At 35.0% G+C, this 16,217-nt stretch overlaps 1 protein-coding gene across 1 annotated transcript in view; it reads left to right on the top strand.

Annotated features, from left to right (window-relative positions):
* LOC134374908 (rho GTPase-activating protein 20-like) overlaps positions 1–16,217 on the top strand; it is a 113,872-nt gene that overhangs the window by 66,638 nt on the left and 31,017 nt on the right. Inside the window, exons 5-7 of the mRNA XM_063093042.1 lie at positions 4,081–4,245; positions 11,503–11,652; positions 15,399–15,440. Coding sequence (XP_062949112.1) covers positions 4,081–4,245; positions 11,503–11,652; positions 15,399–15,440 — 357 coding nt within the window. The remainder of the gene's footprint in view (positions 1–4,080; positions 4,246–11,502; positions 11,653–15,398; positions 15,441–16,217) is intronic.

The raw sequence follows: 16,217 nt of genomic DNA, 5'->3' as shown, positions 1-16,217 counted from the left end.
GTTTCAGATTAGCCTTAATTTATAAACATTTAAACCTTTAGAAGTATTGTTTAAACCAGAGGTCAGCAAACCGCGGCCCAGACAGACCTCCTGTTTTCATGCATGAAGTTTTATTGGAACACAGCCATACCTGTTCACTTATGTATTGTCTATGAGTGATGTAGCCATACAAAAGCAGAGTTGAATAGTTTCAACACAGACTGTATGGCCCACAAAGCTTAAACTATTTATTATCTGACACTTTAAGTAATAGTTTGAGGATCCCTAGTTTAAACCATACTGCTCTCTGCTGGTTTATTACTATAACCAAAAAGCAGTTGTTTATTGGATACCTAAAGCAAAATGCAAAAGATGATTTTCTCTCTCTCAGTGTTTTCTTGTCATTCCATAAAGAGATTAAAGCTATGTAAAATGCTATTTTAGCCATTCTTTCATCCATTTATTGCTTGCTAGCCTTGTCCTTGCCCAGTTTTGGTAAGAGTAAATGAAGCTTTATTCCTATCTTCTATAAATTTGAAGATCACTACATAGAAAAGATGTCGTTATACCTTTTTTTGATCCCTCACCCTAAGAGAATTTGAGAGAGAAAAGATTCTTCTCTATGATGGAGAATGTGGGCATTTTCTTTTGTCCCTGCTTAATTCCAATCTATAATAGCAAGCATAAAAACCCCTTTTCCCTTTTCTTCCAAAGGACTCTAATTGATTTACTTGCCTTGTTCTTCACCTATACATCTTTTTAACTTATACATAGTCCCCCATTACCCACAGTTTCAGTTACCAGCAGTCAACCACTGTGGTTCTCAAATGTCAATGTGTAGTAGTTACTTGAATGGCTTGTTAAAATACAGAATGTTGAAACAACTCTTCAGCATTTCTGATTCAGTAAGTCTGAGGTGGTCCTTAAAATTTGCATGTTTAAGAAGTTCCCAGTTATTGCTGATACTACTGGTCAGGGGACTACACACAGAGAATGACTATAATAGAGGAAGGGATGGCTGATCACTCAGGCATTATCTCAAAGTTGTCAGGATTGTGTATGGTCCTTAGACTTTTAGTATTCCTGGGAGAGATCAGACATTATGACCCATACTATTCAAACCCAAGGAACATAGATAAGCTAGAATCCCCATTTATTATAGCTGCCAGGTGAATCGGATAGTTGGGGTGATAACTCATGGCCTCTTATGACGTGTAATTTAATGGAGACTCTGCCAAGTTCTTGTTCTTTGAGCTCCTTTTTAATTGGACTAATAGAGAACTATCTCTTAGTTCTTGTTATTATTATTGTTATTACTGTTGCTTGGGGTTTATTTTATTTTATTTTAATTTTTAATTGCAAAAAGAACTCTTAAAAATGTGTTAGAAAAACCTAAGCAGATATCTGGTCAAATAAATGAGCAGATAAGTCACACATCCCAAAGAAACACACATGTCTAATAAATACATTTTAGGATCTGGTTGCGGTTTGGGGTGTGGCTGGCCCTTGGCTCCCATCTCAGGACCTCTGAACATCCTGGCTGGCTGTGTTGCTTGCCTGGATGTGGGCGAGGGCATGGCCTAGGCCCTTGGCCCCTGCCTGCAGACCCCCAGGCATTTTGGCTGGCTTTGTTGCTTGCATGGATGTGTCACTGTTGCTTGGGTTTTATTATTATTATTATTATTATTATTATTATTATTATTATTATTATTATTATTATTATTATTATTATTATTATTATTATTATTTCAACTCTAAATTGTTTCCCTGAGATGACTCTCAATATGCTTAACTATGCATTTATAAACCATGCTTTAGGATTGGGTTGCTTTCATGGAGATAGCTAATCATATCCATTATCTTTTTCTCTTTCATCAGTAATCTTAATTCTACTTTTTGGGTACTTCTTATTATACTTAGTACCATATACAAATTATAAGGGAAATTTAAAGACCTTATAATCCAAGTCTTTCTTCCTTACTTTACAGCTGCAGAAACAGGCAACCAAATAACTTGCATGCTACTTCACAAAAAAGTTAGAATCAGCCCCCACCTCCCAAGCCATTAAGTCCTAACCTACTCAGCTAAACTACTGAGCTCAGTCACCATGGGTAGAGGAGGGAGTTGAATCAATGTGAAATGCTTGGCTGTTTGAGAGGCTACATAGAAGTTTTAAATGCACATGTTTTGAAACCATGCTTACTGGTAAATTGCTTTCACTTAAATATGGTATATTTTGACAACTGTAAATAGCTTCAAATCTGTAAAATGAGGGATAACATGTACCTTTAGTGCTGATTGTTTCTTTCTTCTTCAAAACATCACTAAGAAAGTATACAGGCAAGCAGTAGGTAGGGAGAAAATATTTCCCAAAACACATACCTGACAGATGACTGCTATGTAGGAAACATAAAGAAATTGCTACAACTCAGTAATAAAAAGATACATACATGATTTTTAGATAAGTAGGCTAAAGGACAGTTCCCAGTGAAGATACACAAATGGCCAGTAAGAACATGAAATAAATTAATTAGTTATCAGAGAAATGAAAATCAAAATCTTAATGAGATGCTACTATACATCCACTTGAGTAGCTAAAATTCAAAAGACGGACACCACCAAATGTTGGTAAGGTTGTGGAGAAACTGGAACTCCTCTACAGTGTTGCTGGGAATGTAAAATGGTACAACCACTCTGGAAAACTAGTGTTTTTTCTAAAATTAAACATACACTTGCTCTGTGACGCAAAAGTTCCACTCTGAGGTAGTTACCCAAGAGAAATGAAAACGTAGGTCACAAAAAGATCAATAGAATATTTAATAGCAGTTTTATTCATAATAGCTAAAACTGGAAATGGCCTAGATGTCCATCCATAGGAGAAGAGATAAACTTTGGTATGTTTATACATTGAATACTATTCAGTAATATAAAGGAATGGATTACTCACAAATGTAACAATATGAATGAATTCCAAAAACATGCTGAGTAAAAGATATCTTACACAAAAGGGAATATACTGTGGTGCCATTTATATAAAATTCTAGAACAGGCAAAACTAATCTTCATTGGGAAATAGTGGTTGCTTATGGGGTGATGGAATAGAGACTGACTGGTATAAGGAGTTTGAGGGATTTGGGGGTTGATCATGGAAAAAGATATGATCATTGGACAGGATTGCCTGAGAAGATAAGTCACTCATAGCATGAAACTGTCCAGAGGCTTATGGCAAGGGGCCACCATCCAGAAGGGGAGGAGGACAAGGGAACCTCCTAAGGGAGAGGAAGATCAGAGAGGATATCTCTGGCGGTTACATGTCCAGGTCATGTTGCTCAGTAGCATGGCAGTGCCGTGGGGGGCTAAAAATCTGCTCATTTAGGCTGTTTTTCAAATAATTGGGTGTGTGAACTTGAATTTGGTACCAGTGAGCTTTTGAGCTAATAGGTCTCAGCATACAATGAAAAAATTAACAATCTAGGGGCCAATGCATAGAGATAATATATATAATTACTGAGAAGGGTCAAGAGGGAATATTCTGGAATGATAATAATTTTCTGTATCTTGATAGGGGCTTAAATTACCCAAATGAATACATTTGTCAAAACTCAGTGAATATACACGTAAGATTTGTGCATTTGCGTATTTCATTTTTAAATTAATTTTATATCAAAATAAAAATTCTAAATAAATATTGAACTCTAATGATATGCATACCGAAATATTTTGGGAGATATGCACTGCTGTATGCAGTTTGCACTGAATGCCAGAAATAAAATTAATAAAGAGATAGAAGGATAGATAGTTGAGTAGGTATATGATAAAGCAAGTACATAAAATATTAATGTTAGAATCTACATTGGAGTATATATGTGTTTACTGTAAAACTATTTCAGCTTTGCTTTATGTTTCAAAATTTTTATAATGAAACTTTAAAGACTGTTGTGTGAAGAATAGACTGGAGACCAATAAGGACACTATGCCATTGCATTAAAAAAATTATAGAATTATATATTTCTTGACCAACAATTAGCTATACTTTTATAAAAACTTGGTTCTATACTTGATCATTTGACTAACTGATCTGTGGCATTTGATCTGTTACAGGAAAAGTCCTTCTGCTAGTGTTGACACATCTGCATTTCTGTCATCATTTATGTGCTCCAGTAGGACTCTGCTGATTGATGCCCCAGCAGAACTGAAAAGAGGCCTGCAGAGGAAGGAGCGACACCTTTTCCTATTCAACGATCTGTTTGTTGTGACTAAAATCAAGTAAGTATACTGCATACTCTCTCCCAGTAATCATTATAAGATTGCATTTCCACTAACAAAGATACCTTTTCTACACAATGTTTACCGTAAGAATGTCTGGCCTCTATTACTAAAGCTAATATCTGTAGTGAGCTTTTTGTTTTGTTTTTGCCAAAAAGAAGTCAATTGTTATTCATGCAACAAATGTGTATTTAATCTCTGTTCTGTGCTATGCCCTGAATAAATTTATTCTAAGATGCAATGAAGAATGTGATGGGTATGGTCCCTACACTTTGGGAGCTTCCATTCTTATGTGTGGGGGAGGGAATTATAGATTGTGATTAGTGCTATGAAGAAAATAGGCTGCTGGGTGAAGTAAAATGGGGGTGGGATATATGTTAGGTAGGTGAATTAGGAGCAAAAAATAACTGAATTTCGATGAAAAGCAACCAGCTATTCAGGTATTGTGAGGATAAGCATTCTAGGTAGAAGGAATAGCAGGTCTAAAGCTGGTGGGAAAGGTTGGCCCTTGGAGGAGTTAAAAGGCCTGTGTTACTGGAACATAATAATGAACAAAAGAAGAGTGACAGGAGTTAAGGTTAAAGTAGACAAGGGTTAGGTTATCAGGAACTTTGTAGGTTATATTAGTTATCTATTGCTAACTTAACCCAAAACATAAGAGTTTAAAGTATAAACATTTCATAGTTTCTCTGAAGACAGCAAGCTGGAAGTGTTTATCTGGGTAGTTCTGGCTCAAGGGGCCTTGTGAAGTTGCAGTCATTTGCTGGCCAGGATTGCAGTCATCTCAAGGCTTGACTGAAGTTGGAGAATCCACTTCCAGTTCCACTCATGTGGATGCTGGCAGCCTCGGTTCCTCACTGTCTGTTGACCAGAGGCCTTAGTTCCTCTGCATGTGGGTCTCTCTACAGGGCTACTCAACATGGTAGATTGCTTCCTTCAGAGTGAAAAATCTGAGTATGTGTGTGTGTGTGTGTGTGTGAGAGAGAGAGAGAGAAGGCAATGGAGAGAGCACCCAAAATAGAAGCCATATTCTTTTATTTTGGAAGTGGTGTGCCATCATTTCTGACATACTCTATTGGCCACACAGATCAGTCTTGGTACAGTATGGAAGAGAACTTCGCAAGGGTGTGAATATCAGGAAGCAGGGTTCATTGGGTGCCATCTTGGAGGCTTGGTTCCACCAAGGTTGTGATCAGGAGTTTGGATATTATTCCAAAGGGTTTTAACTGGGGGAGTGGCATAATGTGATTCATGTTTTTAAAATATCATTCCGGCTCATGTTAGATAATGGATTGAATAATGGTAGGCAAGAGTGCAAGCAAGGAGACTAGACAGGAGGTTATTGTAGCAATCCTGATGAGAGATAAGGAGGCTTCATCTGAGGAAATGACAGTTAAAAGAAGGATACAGACATTTGGAATATACTTTAGAAGTACCTAAGAGAATTCACTTTCTGTTCAACACTAAATGTTCATGTTCAATGTTAATGCATTAATACCCAGACTAGAACATGGTGGCTGCTACTTGCTTCATCCCTCATTCTCATTATTTATGAAACATCATGAACGATAAGGGTATTTTAACAGATTCAATCTCATCAAAGGGATTTTTAGTCACTAGAGAATAGTAAACACTTTTTCTAATACCTACACTCTCACACCTAAGTTGTTCAGTGTCATAAATGAGACATGGGCAGGGCTAAGTACTAATTTTGCAACATACTATATTTAATCTGAGTGGTATTAATAGCAATAAAACCAAAATTTATTGGGATCTTATTGTATGTTAGGTATTATTCTACATACTTTAACCCTTATAACTGTTCTACAGGGTGGGTATTATTTGCCTCATTTTACAAGAGAAATTGATACTGAGAGAAGTTAAGTGACTTCCCTAAGATCACAAAGTAATTAGTTGAGCCTACATGTGAACCTATGTCCATCTTATTTCAAATTTCATTCTTTTAACCCATATGTGGTCTGCTGCCTCTATTACTCTTTGTTTTCTTCTGGATTTCATAGATTTCCCAACCATATAGTTTTTATTACCATTAAAATCAGTCTTTCCCTTTGTGATGAGTAAAAGTGTCCAACTACTCATCTAGTCAGAAATGGAATGGAATGTTTAGTGAAATGTTCATATATTTTTTTCAATGCAAAGATAAAGAAAACAGTTTCAGAATGTGTTTTGAATAGAAATAATACAATGTAATTATATGTGGATATGATGTTATGAGGAATAAAGAGCACAAAAAGTCTCTCCTTCTATGCTTTTGCACTAGGTCCACTTGAAGCTCTAAGTAGGGAGGCTATTAACACAGGAACAAATCATTATTTTTTTAAAATGTAGTTTAGTTATGATTTTTTTGTTTAAAAATTATTAGATGGGTTCTATATGCTAGGTATTATAATAGGAGAATCACAAATGTCTCATTTAATTTTCCTAACAAATTAGAAGTGGGAAAGGGAGAGGGAAAGGGGGGTTAGCAAGAAATTAGTTAAGGGGCACAAAGATTCATTACAGTTTGCAAACATGAGAATACTAATTATCCTGATTTGATCACCACATATTGGTGATGAATTAAAAAAAAAACTGTCAATAAAATAAAATAAAATAAAATCGTAGGAAAAAATAATAATGATTTTCCTAACAAGTGCCCCAAACAAGAGTTGTTTTACATATTGAACACAGGGGCTCAGTGAGGTTTGTTGGGTACTAGAAAATGGCAGACCTGGAGTTTGAATGAAGGCCTTAATTCCATGGCTGGCTCTTTCCACTTTACCGCATTGTGTTCATTAGGTACATAGCTTTGTGCTCAGCCTGGAGGTAGATACACAGACAACAAAAATTTATTATAATAACCCATTTCCTAAACTTTAGAACCTTAAAGACTATTTACTTGTAACATGCATCTAGTTCATAGGGAGGAATGTATTTTCCTTTATCTTTAGATTTTTTTCCTTTAGCAGTTGTAGTAATATTTATCATAGAGGGCCTTTGTTTTCTTACCTGAAGTTATTTATGTTCTGTTTACTGCTAGCATCTAAGTGGTTTTTATATGACCTATGTTTTGGAAAAACTTTTTATATAAGGACAATTTCTTTTCCACTAGAAAATTGCTCTTTTAGATATATTGGAAAAATGTGTGCCAATCTTCTACTTCTATAGCTGACTTTTTATTTTGATTGTACCTAAAGTTACACAATTTGTTTCCACAGACTGCTTTTGAGAGAACTCTTTGTGTCCACTTCAATGCTTTTATGAAGTGACAAAATTTATATGAATTGATTTAAATGTTGTTTTTTGAGAGATTCAATTCATTTTAGTACTTTCTATATGTGTTGGGGATATTTAAAAGTGTGAGTGATCTAAGATGTTTTTACTTATTTTTTTGCCATAAACCCAAGACCCTTGGGATAAAACATGGATATTTGAGGAGATAATTATATTATTATTGAATCCTGCCACACTGCAAAAATTTTGACCACCATTTTCCAGTAAATTGCTTACATGATCATTCTCGTAGCAAACATTTAAATATATTCACAGATCCTTCTTAATATGAAAGAACTTATTTTTTTTTCTGAAATAAACAGCAACCAAGAAGAAATAGCCCCCTGCAATACCAAACCGGTTTATTTCCTATCACTTCTCACTTTTAGATGAAGGATTGGGTAGTACTGTGAATCAATATATTTGCTGAAATTATCCAAGACTAGCAGTTAGTCTTTATTCTTAGCCATGAGGAAGTAGGGGATAACTTAATTTCCATATTATATCACCTCATCTTCATGCTTCATTTGGAAACTGCTTTCAATCTTTAGTTGAACCTACAGAAATAAACAAGCGGGATAAATCATTGACTAGCTACTTACATATTTATTTAGTCAAACTAAATTAATTGTAGTAAGTGCAATAATATTGAGGATGTGAAATGCTTCCTTTTATTGGCTAAAGTATTACATTTGCTCCATTTTGTGCTGAATGTTGACAACGTTTGCTGAAAATTGTTTTCAGTTTATTGTCATTGTTTTCCTTACTAAGTTAGAAAAGTGTTAAAGGTAGATGAGTTATTAGAGACCACCTTTGATATTCATTAGAAAAATAAATAAGAATTGTTTTACCAATAAAATTATCGTTTTTCATTTTTTAAAACAGGATCTGTTGTATAGACATTAAAATATTTAGAAGAGTTCATATTTTTTAATAGTCATAGAGCACCTGTATTAGTCTGTTTCTGTTGCTTATAACAGAAATATCTGAGACTGGGTAATTTGTAAAGAAATAACATTTATCGCTTATAACTGGTTTTGGTAACTGGTAAGTCCAAAGTCCAGGGAACACATCTGGTAAGAGCCTCATTCTTAGTGATGACTCTAAGTGCCACAGGGTATCATATGGCGAGAATGGCAGAAGCAGGAGAGAGAGAGAGAGAGGGAGAGCTTCTCATGAGCTCTCCTTTTGAAGCCATCAGAACCACACCCATAACCACCATTAAACCATCAATGGATTAATCCATTCACTAGGGCATGGTCCTCACGATCTAATCACCTCTTAAAGGCCCTACTTTTCAATTACGATAAAAGGATTTCTCAACCTCTTAACACTGTCACAGTGGGAATTAAGTTTCCAAGATGAGCTTTCAGGGGACAAACATATCTAAACTACAGCAGTACTCATATGGAATTTACAGAGAGAAAATGACTATACTTACCTCACACCCTCTTAAGCCATCACTATTCTCATATTTTACTTCCTAAGCAAATAGTAAACAATAATGAGTTCTGTTTAAGTGAAAAAGATGAAGTTAAACAAAGTCTGATTATTAATTCATTATCAATAGAATTGCCATCATATACTTGTGGAATACATCTTGATCTATGCTCTAGAATATATTTGATAAGATATCTTCATCTTAAAATTTGGAGAAACCTCCCTAGAATCTTGTGTATTTCAACATTACACTTTAATTCCTTACAGTTTGAAGATTGGAGGATAGGAGAGCAAAGTATATCTGTTATCTTAATAAATTTGCAGTAAGGAACTACATTGTGGAAATAAATATTTGATTTTAGGTGTTGTTTTGCTTTGTTTTCAGCCAGTTCACATTAGATTTATATATTTTTAAATTTTTGTAGCATAACGCTATTGGAAATTGAGAGTGACAAATCTGAAAATGTACACTGTGACTTCAGGACTGTTCATTTTAATATAAAGCTTTATTGGAATACTTCTTTTAAATATTTTCAAGCTCGCCCATCTAGCTTTATGTACAAAAACATTCATATTAGTCCATTTTGTGTTGCTATAACAGAACACCTGAGACTGGGTAATTTATAAAGAACAGAGGTTTATTTGGCTTACAATTCTGGGACAGCTGCATCTGGCATGGGCCTCAGGCTGCTTCTGCTCATGGCGGAAAGCGGAAGGCAGCTGGTGGGTACTAGCAGATCACATGGCGAGAGGAAGAGATCACATGGAGAGAGACAGAGAGAGAGAAGTACTAAAGTCTTTTAAACAATCAGCTCTCAAAGGAACTAATAGAGCAAGATCTCACTCAGAACCCCCATCCCCCAGGGAGAGAATCAATCCATTCATGAGGGATTCACCCCCATGACACAGCTTCCAACACTGCCACATTGGGGATCAGATTTCCACATTTGTTTTGGCAGGGATAACACATCCAAACTCTATCAGTGTTCATGAGATTTCTCCCCCAAACTCTGAAGTAAACTAACAGCCTCATCAGAAAAACCTTATAGCTGTGGAGAAACAAAAAAGTAGGCCAAAGATAGAAATGCAAAAGGGAACTTTATGGAAAGATACTTCATCCAGGTGCTTTATAGGAATGGCAATATCCAGAGCTTTTTATAGATACATAGTAGTTAAGGGCATGAATAAGATCATGAATCAACACTGCCCAATTTCATATTCTAGCTTACTACTTAAGCTGTTTGACTTTATAGATTTTGTTTGACATTACCTAAATAGTTGCCACAAAGAAGTAAGATTTTGTCTGTAATAGAGTCTATTTCATAAACAAAATCTAAAGGTTTATAGGAGTAGGGTGAGATATAGAAAGAAGTTATCATGCCACACAGGCACTTTTCAATTACACTTAAAATCAGTGTACCCTATGGAAAGTATAAATGAGACTTTGAATCTAGATCATCCTTCATTTATAGTTCCTGAAAAACACGTTTTCGTTTTATAATCCTGGTGAATAGTTTTAGCTTTAAATATTCTATAAATCAGTGGAGTTTTAGGGATACTTCCAAATGTATCTTTTTAAAAAATTTTAACGTCTCAATATACATTGTAGTTGATTTTCATGACCCTTTACCCATTCCTCTTCCCTGGTTTTTATCTCCCCTCTCCCCCACATCATATCTATTCACTTGTCTTAAAAAGTTCAAGGAGTTGTTATGATTGATGTGTATTTAAGTCTCAGGTCTATCGTGAGGATTAAATCTGTCAATTATGTGAAGATGGATGGTGGTTTCCATAACAGGGGACTAAACGGTATTAGGTAGAAATTGTCAAAAAGCAATTTCACTGCTATCTTAAAGTAGATGACCTTCAGAGTCCCCAGAGATGATTGCTAATTTTGTCAGCTCTACTTTCTTGTTTGTTTAAGTTTAGGTTCTGTTTTTAGGCTACAGTTTTTCAGTTCTAGCTGGAATATAAGGGAAAATAGTTGAACAAAATCTTAAGAAAGTAAATTAATCTGTGCTTCTAAAGGCTAGAAAATTTTGTAACCATTTACTTAAAAATGTACTTTAAATTCCTCTAATTTCAGGTTTTTTTAGTGCATCTCTTTTAAGATAAAAATTTTATAATCATCTTAATAAATCATGTGTAGTTTTTGTGTTCAGCCACTCCAATCTTTTTGGAAGTAAGGAAATTACAAATAATAAATTAATTTTTGTAACAGCAGTAAATTTAAAATTAGATTTTTGATCCAAATGCAGTGCCTAACATATAGAAAATTTTTAAAAAGCCAGTTTATGGCTATTTGCTGCTGTAATTGCAAGGGTGACGACTAAATAAATGTTTCACCAAAGTTTCAGAGGCTTTCTTGGGCCAAGGTAGCCAATCATGTTATGATTTACTGTGCTGGATACTGAAGATTAATACAATGAATAAGACATTCTTTAGTCATGATTAGAGAAAACTGCCCTCTTATCACAAGTACAGAAGCTCCTGTAAAATTTAAGAAACAAAACAAGAGATCCTGTTTGGTTTTTATCTTTCTAGATATAACAACAACTTTAAGATAAAAAATAAAATTAAATTAAGTGATATGTGGACAGCAACCTGTGTGGACGAAGTGGGAGAAGGCAACACCAATGCCATGAAATCCTTTGTCTTGGGCTGGCCCACAGTGAACTTTGTGGCCACTTTCAGGTAAGAACCACAGCTTGTTCTGTATTTACCTGGGTTAGCTACTGTGATAATTTCTTGTCTGGAGAGAAAAATTTAATAAAATCTTGTTCCTTTAATTTTTTAAAAGAAAATGTTTTATTCTGCTTGAGTACTCACTCGATAACTCATGTTTTGACACACACCCCCAATGCAAATACTTGTGTGCTTTATGTTTCTCCCAAAGAGCTTTTAATTAAAATATGTGAAAATTAATGGTAAATATTGGGAACTCCTGGGATCATTTTCCATCATTATAAAATGATTATTAAATGTCCAATTAAGTTTGACTAACTGGTTTACACTGACAAACTTTCTAAAGAAAGTTTTTCATTATATAAATTAATGTCATGAAATACTGGGTTGCCTGAATTGTGTATTAAATCTGATTTAGTATCTATAGAAATATAATAATCATAAGCAAATTTATGAGTTTAAGGAGTAAAAGTTAGTTTCCCAAGACTCACTTTTTGGCTGAGATGGGGTTGGAGAATGTATGAATACAAAGTATTTGTCCTCTTACCCTGAACATACTTAATTGTAATTTTCAGTTAGAGTGAACAACCAAAATTCACACCTGTGAATTTTTAAACAATGTGCCCCAACTCCAGTATTTATTTTACATTTAAGAGTTAGTATTTATCACATGCAAATGATGCTCTTCATTCTGCTTCTCTTCACACTACCACCAAACTCCTTAGGCACCATTCTAAAGCCACGTAACTAAAATTTTCCAAGCTGTTAATTTTCCAATAAAGGACAGGCATGCCATTATATTCTGTTTTGCAGTATTGGCCTACCCCAAGATTTTAACAGCTTATTTGGAAGAAACATGTATTTGTATCATTCTCTGCATGATGTATTTCTGTAGTTAAAAGGACACTTCAAAAAGTTTGTGGAAAAGTAGAATCGAAAGATAATATGAATCTTTCCATGAACCTTTTGAAGTATTCTCATATTATCATTACCTATTGCTTAATCTTCTTGGAATTGGAAGTGAAAGGAAGCAATTTCAATTGAGGGATGTGACTATACGATATTTTTAATCAAGGATTTTCCATGAAACTTCTTTCTAAGAAGGGGAAAATGTGGAAACAAGTTTTACATACATTGTATTGCTCAAACTATGGTTCTTTGACCAAGTGATCAAAGTTAACATTACCAGTGATGTCATGTAGATATCATATACCCCTTGATATCATGTGAAGAGAAAAGCAATTCATCTCTGTGATATTCCTACCCCCATAACCATAATCTCAGTCTAATCATGAGAAAAACATACAGCAAGCACAAATTAAGAACATTCAATAGGTTACCTGACCAGTCCTCTTTAAATCTGTGAAGGTAAAAAAAAAAAAAAAAAAGGCAGACAAACAAGCAAACAAACAAAACAGGGAAAGACTGAGAAACTGTCATAGACCAATCACTAAGGAGACAAATGTAATGTGTTATCCTTAATTGGCTCCTAGAACAGAAAAAGATCATTAATTAAATAAAAACAAAACTGGTGAAATCTGAATAAGATCAAGAGTTTAGTTAATAGTAATGTACCAATATTGGTTTCTTAGTTTTGACAAATAGGCCATGATAATGTAAGAGGATAACATTAGAGGAAACTGGCACTAGATGAGAAGTGTACAGGGAACCTCTGGGTTATCTTTGTAACTTTTCTGGAAATCTAAAATTATTTCAAAATTAAGTTTATTTTTTAAGAAAGTAAAGTGTTGAGTTCTGCCTCTGGAATGCAGAGTGAGGTCTCAACCGACTGACCACCCTACAGATAACAACTGTAAACTCTGAATAATATACAAACCGTAACTACTGAGGGTTTGGGAGACTGAACAAAAGTTGGAAGATTTGGGAGAGGAGTTGAAACTTGGAAGAAGACACCACACTGGGTGCATTTCCTATTTTTAAGGCTTTAGCTTGAGGTCAGACTGCAGTCACATCATGGTATGGTGCTACTAAAACTGACAAAAACCCACAGTCTTTCTGGGCTGAAGAACTAGAATATGAAGTCCAGATCAACCACAGTTATTCGAAAGCAAAAGTAGAAATCTCAAAAAGGAGTGCATTAGAGAAGGGAATCTCCAAATTCTGTGTATAGATACTGCCCAAGTCTGTGGCTGATTGCTGAACCGCACATGCATGGGATAGAGTCAAAGCACCTTAAACCTAAGACTAAAAGAATTGAACTGAGCTGCTGCCCACCACAGGTAAGTTTGAATTTGTAGCTTCATCTAATCAGGTTAGTTGTCTGTTAAAACAAAAACATCAACACCGTTTTGCAATTATAATAGAATATGGTCTCCAAACCAAACATTCGTAATGTCCAGAATACAATCTAAAATTTCTTGACATATGAATAACAAGGAAAGAGAAAAGATAATAAAAGCCAATCCTGAGATGACCTATGTGTTGAATTACCAGAAAAGAACTTTAAAGCAGCTTTTTTAGGTATGCATGATAGATAAAAGGAAAATTCAATTGAAATTAATGAAAAGATAGTAAATCTCAGCAGAGAAAAAGAAAATATAAAAAGGACCAAATAAAAATTCTAAAACTGAAAACTGCAGTATCTCAAATAAAAAATCTCCCACATGGCCTTCCTTGCAGAATGGAAGTGAAAGAGGAGTCAGTGAATTTGAAGATATATCAGTTCAAATTGTCCAATCTGAAGAACAGAGAAAACAAAGATTTTTTAAATGAAAAAATGTATCAGAGACTTGTGAAAAAATATTAAAAGATATAATATACGTATTAATGAAATCTAAAAAAGAGGAGAGAGAGGGTTTGGAGCAGTAAAGAAATAATGGTTAAAAACCTCCCAAATTTGGTGGAAGACAAAAATGTACATATTCAGTAAGCACAGTAACTCCAAAAGGAAGTGTATGAAGAAAACTACACCTGGCCATGTTATAGACAAATTTTTGTAAATCAAAAGAGAAAATTCTTGAAAGCAGCCATTGAGAAAACAACACATTACATATAGCAGAACTGCAATTTAAAATTTTGTGAGATTTTTCATTAGAAACCATGAAGGGCAGAAGACAGTGGAACAACATCTTTAAAGTGTTCAGACAGCCCAGCAACCACCACCGAGCACTGCAGGAAGCGCCATGGGCTCTGGGCCATGGGTTTCTGGGCCAAGATATTTCCATCCATATGCCAAATTTCTCTTCAAACTCTTTAATCTCAATATTAAGCATACTTTCTTAAGTATGGCCCTTTTCAACTGCATAAACTTTCTAAGATAATTTATTTGTATGGCCCTTTAAGCTGCAAAAATACTCTGGGAGATAATTAACCCAGTTTTTCTGGTGTGGAAACTGAGGCTTAGAGAGATTAAGTGACTTAGGATCACCTAGCCTGCATATAATTTGGAAACCAGGTGTTTGAATTCCAAATCAAGTTGTTCTTTCCACTGTAAGAGATACCTCCCACTGGTATAATATCATTTGTAAAAGAGCAGTAAATGAGGACACTGGTTCTGTCTTGTATCTATTGAAGAGGATTTAATAAAACCACACTTGACTATGTAGTTTTTCCTAAAGGGCATTTTCACAGCAGGGTTATCCAAAACACAGTTGTGCCGCGGTTGCAGCTTACATGTGTAACTACATCAGTAACAACAGGCTGTTGATATTTTCACCTGGATTGACAATCTTAAATATGCTAGCATAGTATTTTACATGGTTTAATTTTTTTTCTCTCATTTTCTTTGATTGCAGTTCTCCGGAACAAAAGGAAAAATGGTTCTCTCTCCTTCAGAGGTACTTTTTCAGTATATGTGTTTTTAGTCTTTAACCTGTAATAAATGAATTAAAACCTTTTCTGCAGAGATGTTCCCCAAACTATTTTCCTTCTCTTTGGTAGAAATTGTTCATTTGTCCTCAGAATAAGCTGTTGTTTAGACTGTACATTAGCTACTACTTACTGTAAATAATGTTCTCTCATTACATGTATTTCGTACTTTCTAGGAAGGAGAACATTGAGGTCTAGTTAGATCATTTGAGACAGAATTTAGGTAATAATCTCTCCCATCTCTTTCTGTTGTCTCCAACCTGCCAATTGGAACTAACAGTTTCCTCAAAGTATATACCGTTTCCACAAATTCAGAGCTTTCTGCTGAGCACCTCAAAAATGAATTATTATCCTTGTTATTGAACATACAGACTAAAATGGTCAACTTAGGCACGTCTGTTAGACCCACAATTTTTTTCCCCTTTCTCCCCTCTCCTGCTTCCTAAGCAATGGGATAACCAAGATTTACCCTCTGCTGGAGAGCTAAATGAGAAGTCCAAAGCCATTGCTTTGGTTTGTCCTAGTTAAAAGTATCATATATGTTCCTATACTTATTAGTAAGGTGCCAGACCTGTCCAGAGAAGACAGGGAAGCTTTGAAGATAAAACATCTCCCAGAGGTGCCTTGAGCTGATCGTGCTTCTCCAACCTCATCTGACATGAATGTCCCATTCTTTTTTGTGCCCATGCCTAATGTCCTGATGTTTTAAAATTTCCTTCCAACCCATAATGTAATCTGAGTTTGCT

Source organism: Cynocephalus volans, chromosome 4 (assembly GCF_027409185.1).
Source record: "Cynocephalus volans isolate mCynVol1 chromosome 4, mCynVol1.pri, whole genome shotgun sequence".
Classification (NCBI taxonomy): Eukaryota; Metazoa; Chordata; class Mammalia; order Dermoptera; family Cynocephalidae; genus Cynocephalus; species Cynocephalus volans.
Note: the sequence above shows the minus strand (reverse complement) of the source record. Positions and strands in the feature narration are given on the sequence as shown.